General features: G+C 32.2%; 1 protein-coding gene across 2 annotated transcripts in view; it reads right to left on the reverse strand.

The window, feature by feature from the left end:
- Positions 1-1,181: 1,181 nt before the first annotated feature.
- The window catches only part of ARL14EP (ADP ribosylation factor like GTPase 14 effector protein), a 12,743-nt gene continuing 5,463 nt past the window's right edge, over positions 1,182-8,461 (reverse strand). For both annotated transcript variants that reach the window (XM_011362556.2, XM_011362557.2), the window contains exons 2-4: positions 7,015-7,508; positions 5,350-5,477; positions 1,182-4,276 (exon numbers count right to left, since the gene is read on the reverse strand). In XM_011362556.2, coding sequence (XP_011360858.1) covers positions 4,048-4,276; positions 5,350-5,477; positions 7,015-7,440 — 783 coding nt within the window. In that variant the 5' untranslated portion in view covers positions 7,441-7,508 and the 3' untranslated portion in view covers positions 1,182-4,047. The remainder of the gene's footprint in view (positions 4,277-5,349; positions 5,478-7,014; positions 7,509-8,461) is intronic.

The raw sequence follows: 8,461 nt of genomic DNA on the forward strand, positions 1-8,461 counted from the left end.
ATCTTCGTAAAATGAGTCAATCCTCACAACTATGCCATTACAAATAACCTACAAGTTGGGATTTACACTTTATTACATCTTTTGAAGTGTTCAATGAAGTGTTTGATAATTAAAAAAAAATACAGATAAACCATATTTTTCCAAGTCTCTCCATTTTATAAAAGTAAATGAAAAGAACCCCAAAAGCTCCTATGAATTTTTGTATCCTCACTCATATTCCTAAAAAATAAAACCTAACGTGGTTGATTTCCACTGGGAAAGCCCTAAGAATGTGAAAAGGAAAAAAAGAATCCATTCTACTATGAGAATTAGAGAGAAAAAAAATCCCACTTCAGTGTAATTACCAGTATATCCAGTTTAATGAAACACAATTACCAGTGTGTCTAGGTGTGATGAAAATTGTTTAGTAGTAGCAGAAGTTATTTTCATGAAGATACCAGCAGAGGTCAGTAAAAACTAAGGCACTGTCATATGAACTTGGACAAGGATGTTAAGCTAGTTCTAACAGGGTGACCATAGTGAAATAGTAAAACCTGTACTCACCAAAGCTTAATCCATTTAAGACATTTCAGTTTTCTACACTGTTACCTGACTTGTACATTACCTTTTTGGAGGCGAAGGGGTGAGAATGTGAGGCTACTGGGGGGATCTGATTTTGCAGGGTAGCAAGAGCTCTTTCCAAGAACTGAACTGCTTCAATTTTGTTTAATACCATCTTCAACACTATATTACAAACCAAACTATAGACAGCCATCCTCGATTAAAAAAAAAATCAACTGGTTTACAGAATATTTCATATTACCCAGGTACTCCAATTCATGTTCAGAGATTCTGAATACGGAGTATTTGTGTGAGTACATGAATGTATTTTTCAGGGGAGATAGTACACAACTTCCATTAGCTTCTCACAGGGGTCTTTGACTTACAAAAATTGAAGAATCATGCTAGAACTATTCTTTGTATTAATAAATCACTGTGTCTATGTATGTTTCAAAATATATCTGCTAAAAATTATTTAGTTGAATCCATGCCAGGAGAGCGGTTTTACAGTAGGTTGTCAAGGCTGTGGAGCAGCTTGTTATATAGGATGTAACATTTTAAAAATAGAAGAATCATATGTATAATATTCCAGAGGAAAGTAGCTATTGTCTTATACTTATAAAAAACAAATAGGAAAAAGATCACATGGGATGCCATTTTATTCAAATATATATGTGCACTGTTTTAATGTTTGTGACCAACACTGCATTAAGACCATAATGTGGCCTTACATTAACTTCTCCACCAAGCGGCACTCTTACAGCAGAAGGTAACTTTCATTTTTGCTTTTGCAGATTAACAGCATTCTAATTTACTCACCTTGAGTCATACGCAAAATATAAAAAGGATCTAGATGATTTTACTGTATTCTGTATTCCTTCAATTCTATATTAAAACACAGTTAAGTGGACTTGTAATATAAATTTTCCAAAACACAGCTTTTATTACAGCCTATTCTAAATCAGATATACCTTTCTCTATAAATGTTTTGCATGCTCATTAAAAGTTGGTCTCCTATATAGGCATAATAAACCAATATTAGCAAAATTGTTCAAGGAATTTTCCCTTGAAAAAATTACCATCTTTGAAAAATAATAAATGTTCTACTAAAGAATGCTGAAATATCACAACTTGAATTTTAAAGCCATTTATTCTGAAGAGATATTCCTGTTTTAAACAAATTAAAAAAAAATCAAAGATTTTAATTTTCCTCTATGAAGAACCTAAGCCATATACTAAATCATACTTAAAAGGAACAAAAATGATGGTGGTAATGCAATTAAGAATGTCTAATGATCCTGGAAATTCAGAAAAAATTGGAGTCTATGTTTGTACCCTTTATGAGAAAATATTTCCTTAATTTAGAAAAAAAATCTAGCATCTTACTTAAGTATATAAAGCTAATATATTCTTTTTGCCAGTACTCTGGAATTAACTGTACTTCTGATAACTAAGTCAATGAACAGTTATAACTTAAAAACGGCATTTAACTCAATGGTTGAAAACGGCATTCCATCAAAGTAAAACCAGTCATTTTATAAAGAGATACCAAAAGCGTACAGAAATAAAAATAAAGCTCTATTAGTCAGTTCAATAAAGCTGGCTATATAAAGTTATAGTTTCAAAGGCTAAAAAAATATTTCAAATTGTTTAAAGCTCATTTGATTAAACTAAAGTACAATATTTATGGAAGACAAAACAAAACGAAAACCTAGTTTCGTCACAATATCTTAGATGATGAAACATTTTAGATAGAATGTCAATTAGCTGTCTTAACAAAAAAGCAGAGAAGTTATCACACACCCCTATCTTCCCAAACAGCATCCATGCAATTCCAACATTGTTTCAATTAATTTCCAAATAATTCAGTCTCAGTCAGTGTTTCTCCACCTTTTTTTAAAAAAAATTATTACTCTTCAAGGAGTCTTTTTCAGTCTTTTTAGTTCCAATTAACACCTTGTAAGATTTTAATACCACAGAAATAATGTATATCTGTTTACATATTGTATGTATATTCTTGCTTTACACATAGAAATAACATTTTTGCCACCAAGAACACAATTTCACCAAGAATGCATGCTCTAAACAACGAAAGGTTTATATTATTAAAACATTTTTTTGAAGAGTTTAAGTGGGGAGAGGAAATGGCATGTTTTAGCACACATATATGTAGATTATTCCCCAAACAGTTTATCAACCACTTAGTTGTATCAAAGCTAATTTTCCCTGAAGTAGGCACTGTTCTCAGCTACAGGTAGTCCTTGCCTTGGACAATCGTGTGGGACCATAAAAAATGGCCATTCAAAGCAATCTTTTTTAATAATCAATGGAGAAAATTGTGCTGTTTTAAAAATCTGTCAAAACATTAAAAACTCTTAAAATGTAAATAAAAAATTATAAAAAAAAGTATTGTAGTACACTGTAATTTAAAACATTAGAAACATTGAGAATTAGAGTGTTATTTCATTGTAAAAAAAACTAATCAAGAGTAGTTTGAACAGTGCTTGTCTTTTTTTGTCAAATAACTTACATTGAGTAAGCATCTTTTCCATACCATGATAGATTGCCATACTCCTTTCAGTTTGGATTAAGTTTCCACCATTTCATCAACTGTACTTTCAATGCTGTGAAATATCTCTGTAAGTTCCTTTAACGTGAAGTTTCTTACCATCACCTCCTTTGGGACACAGTCATCCTTTTCATCACAACCACCTTCCTCATTCATGTTACGTTTGCCTTCACTGTAAGTTTCTCTGGCTCTGTATGTAGAAGCTCTAGAAAAGCAGCCATGTCAACATTCCCATGATCAGAGATTTCTTCTACAACTCCATTAATGTTCAATTCAAATCTCACTTCTAGTATTATGATTTTTCATTTCTTCCCTGCGCTTTGATCTTTGTTAGCCAATTCTTTTATCTACTTTTATAAAGTGTCACATAAGTGACGAGGAGACAACATAACTTCGTGCTTTGCTGCAAACTGATCAACAGATATGCAGTGACCAATCACTGGCAGAATTTGAAGGAAGTAATGTGATTGGTAACTGATCATGAATTACATCTGTTACTCATAGTGACTCATGGACCAAAGAGCTAGCAAGGAAATTTGTACTTCATGTAATTATTCCGTTAACATACTGTGGTAACTGAAATTTGTGCTGTTAAGGACCTGGTGTTATTTAAGTCACTGTCATTGAAATTTGTGGATATGGGAATTGTGCAAATAGAGGACTGCCTATACCCTACCTGTTTACATTGACCCAGACAGGCTTAAAGCTGACTGCTGAGTAAGAGGCCATCTAAAATTACATCAGACAATGAATCTTAAGAGGCCATCTAAATTTACATCAGACACCCTAAATGCAGTATTAGCACGTATTGAGTGCATATTAAAATGGTTTTCAAATTTTTGTCATTTGGCAATCAACTTTAAAATGTATCTTAGAATGACAGAATTTTAGAAATAGAGAAAGGATCTTTAAAGATCCTATAAATTTGATACCACAAATTATCCAGCATGTTTATTATGAATTATTTCTCCTCCTTCAATTTCAATTTGCTCATATAGCCACTTGCGGTCACAGCGGCATTCAGCTCCACATTTGGTAGAGCCACAGGCAGGACAAGCGTAGAAACATCCTAAGCAATCTTCGTCAAGGCAGTCGCAGAGGTCCATTCCACTGAAAATCAGGAGACCCTGGCTATCATAGACCTTACTCTTTGCCGGTATCACTTGTCTGTAAAACACAAGGTGAACTACACCTCACAAATATATTCTTTTTGAATATTTAATTGATAATAAGGTAATGAAAAAAATTTAAAGAGGTAAAACATTTTGAATTAGGGATGAAGGCCTGGTAAACTGGTACATAACTTAGCAGACTGAACGCTACTCTACAGTTAGTAGTATACAAACTCCACATTACAAGAGACCTCACACTAAAGTGTTTAGACAAAGATAAAAAGCCCGAATATGCCTCTCGAAGTCCATTTAAAAATAAACTCAGCAAAAAAATGGACAAGAACTTTGTCCAAAAAATAAGTATGCATCTGTTATAACTATTTTCCTCTTACTTTGAAAAAAAAAAAAAAAGCTAGTGAATAAAGGTATGTTTTATTGGCTACCAAGCTCTTTATTGCTTTGTGAACATAATTTTTCATTACAGTATACTACCCTATTGCTTTTTATGCTGCAATTAATCTGTTTCTTGTTCTTTAATGGACTATAGCAAATCTGGCCTAAAAATATTTAAATGACTTAATGGAAAATCTTAATAGATGGAAAAAACAGCATATATAATTCTGAATGATTATAGTAACTTTTGTCAATTTATATTTTAGAAATGCTCAATTTAAAGAATCATAGTCTAAACAATTTAGCGTTCTCATTCATTCGACTGTACAACAACTATTTCTATTCATACCAAAAACAATGAAAATGAAATCTTGCAATCTCATAAAATTTACTTTTTAGCTGTTGCTCATAGAACAGAGATATACCAATTACATAACATCCATGCTTTTCAAAAAGGTGAATTACTTTAATTCTAAGTATAATTTGTTTAAATTATTTTAATTCTCATGCTAAAAATATTATCTTGTTCATCTCATTGATACTTTCTTAGAAACAAATTTTTAGAGTTGAAAAAGATGCCTTAATTTTTTTATGAGGCCCTCAGTGGTTCTCAGCAATTCCAGATTATATAATTTAAAATACTGACCCAGAAAATTCAAAACTTAAAGAGAAAGATAGGGGAACAATACATATGTGAAGCAAGTTAATATATGCCTTAAGTATCACATAGCCTACCTGTCTGAACCAGCGGTTACATTTTTTGTAAGCCTTCTTTTCTCTCTTTTACCAGTTTCTGGAGCAAATTCTGTTTGCTTTCCTGGGTTTGCAAATTGTAATGACCTCAAAGCTTTAGCAGTTCTTCCCTAAATAAAGGTAAACAAATTATTAAGTCAAATCTTGACATCAGACCATATTAATATTTCATTTAACGTTAATCCAGATTATTCTTTAACCTGGAAGACAATCTGGAACTCACAAAAAAGAAATAAAATAAAGGTTTTAGAGCCCAACTGTAACAAAATATGCACAGCCCTGGACCATATTCAAAGTTATTGGTGAATTTACCTATAATATTTTCATTATCCAATTTTAGTCTCTGGCATATTAGGAAGATAAAAAGATAGGCATGGTGAAAACTTCAATGGCGGCCAGCAACACAGGAGAGAAGTCAGAAAAATTGCTTTATAACCGAATTGCATATAACTGAGTTTCCTAATAATGATCCTGAATCCTTAAAAAAAGTTCTACTATTACTGCATATTTTTTAAAAGTAGAGAATATAAAAAATATAATAAAAAAATAAAAGCAGAGAATATGGTTTCAAGTTCTAAAACGTATTATAATCTTTTTCAAAAGCTTTGGTGAAATAAAATTTTGATAGTTAAGAACTTAAGTTTGTTACTTGAGGGAAAAAAGCTTTATGTGACACATTCCATAAGAACAATGGATAAATAAAGCAGAGAAGACATTTTAAGTGACAGTTGCAAGTACCTAATAGGAACTGCCAAGTAACACTGGGTCCTGGAAATATGCCTCTGAAGGGTGAACAAAAAGAAAGCACTACATGTAATTTAAATTTTTAATTATCTTTTAATTTAGTTTATTACTATAATGAAAGAGAAAAGAGAGACAAATATCCCAGCAGCAAGAATTATAAATTGGTTTTAAGTAGAAATTTTGAGACATGCTCCTTTGAATATACTTGTCCTTGTTCTACATCAAAGATTGCTTTATAAAATCGTAAGTTGTTCTGATATGGTTAGGTAATTTGAATGTAGCCATGCTAATAAGGAAGAGAGTTATAAAATGTTTAATACTTACAATGTAAAAACGTACGCTTTCTGACCATAAGGAGTCCTAAAATTTGCCTTAACCATACCAAGTAATTTCAGATCCAGAAGCAAAGGAAACTCATAAGCATCTTAAAAACTCAAACAAGAATGGGATAGGGACAAAGGAAAAAGACTGAAACAAGAAACAACTACTGCAAGTCACTTCTCTGATGTTCCTTGTAAAGCAGTAATTTTCAAGTCCTTCAAAAAAAAAACACCTGCTAAACACAGACCCTTGCTGGCTGGCATGTCCCACTGAGTTACGTTGGTCTCAGGGCGGGAAAAAAAACTAAGAGTGCTCTAAAAGTCAGTCCTAATGTGTTAGTACTAGGAGTTACAGCTTCAGTCCTGGGCAGATTATGCTATTCCATTCCCAAGCCTTTCTTTATCGTTCAATCTGGGTATATGGAAATATTCAGAAATGCCATTTAGTTTCACCTCCCCAACTTTATATTCACTGCATGCTAATGAGTATAATATATAATAATGTAAATATGATTTCCTTATAGTTAAACAAAAGCCCACATTGTAGACAGAACACAGCAGGAAAAATGACTGCTATACATACATCTGAATCAGGTTTTCTTCTCTGCCGGTCTTCAGAATCAACATCCACACTTCCATTGATAATCTGTGTACATTTTGGACAAAGCTTCCAACCAGGTACAAGCTGCCTGCCAAATTTTGCACTCAGAAAAGTGGCATCATCTAAGTCAATTACATGCAAATTTTTTTTGGCTAATTTTTTGTGTATGTTAAATGGGTCACAACATGACTTCTGCAAATCCTCAAATCTATCAATGTAAATTTTTGCATGATGAAAGCAAATTGTATTGTTCCCAGAAAGTGTCATTCCAGTTCTAAGTTGAAGTAAAAGCATATCATTTGATGACAATTCTTGCAAAGTCTTGAAACCTGTGTGACGAGTATAGTAGGTTTTATGGCACTCATTTGTGGTACGAAGCTGGACTCCAACTGAACATGGATCCATCATTCTTGATTCCAGCAAGTTTCCAGTTTGATTTTGTCTAGCAATCTCTAATAGCTCATGTGGTGATCACCCTGGAGAAAACATCAGAATCAGATTTGTATTACAAACTTTTTATCTGGGACACTGAAAAAGCATTTAATAAAATTCAATGACTGCTTAGAAGAAAAAAAACTCTTAGCAAGCGAAGAATAGAAAGGTATTTACCAAAAGCCTACAATAAACTTTATTATATTTAATCATAAAATATTACGGGCATTCCCTGTGAAGTTAGAACTACACAATCCCTGCTATCACAGTACCCATTTAACACTATATTAAAAGGTATAAGACTTGAAAAGTAACAAATATTATTCAAAGATGATATAAATATCTACCTGGAAAACACAAGAGGTTTAGTATACAAACTATTAGAACTAGCAAGATAATTCAACAAGGATACTGAAAATCAAAGACACTTTAAGATACCTTACAAAATATATCCATCTTACAAAAGATATGCAAGACTTTTATGAATAAAATTACCAAACAGAAAGGCAAAAAGACACTAATACATGTAGAAATGTCTTGGGAAGTCTGACTACAGTTAATATGTCAATTCTCCAGGAATTTATCTATAAATCCAATACTATTCCAATGAAAATCCCATCAGGTATTCCTCCCACTCCTTCTTGGAATTTAGCAAACTGGTTTATATGGAAGAGTAAAGGTTCCAGTAAACCTAGATAATAAAGAAGAAAAACAAAGCAAAATATTTATTTACTATATAGTATTAAAATTAAAACAGAGGTACTGGCATAATATGGACAAACAGATCCATGAAACGATGAAGGTGTATGACATGGTATTATAAATCAATGGGTATTACATGTTGCTGGGAGAAGGATTTAATAAAAGATGCTTGGAAAACTGCCTAATCATGTGGAAAAAGGTAGAATAAGATCTCTATTACAAATGAAAATCAATTCCAGATAGAATAAAGAATTAAACATGAAAAAGAAAAACTAAAAATGTTTACAAAAAAAGA

This window comes from Pteropus vampyrus, unplaced genomic scaffold (genome assembly GCF_000151845.1).
Source record: "Pteropus vampyrus isolate Shadow unplaced genomic scaffold, Pvam_2.0 Scaffold76, whole genome shotgun sequence".
Taxonomy (NCBI): domain Eukaryota; kingdom Metazoa; phylum Chordata; class Mammalia; order Chiroptera; family Pteropodidae; genus Pteropus; species Pteropus vampyrus.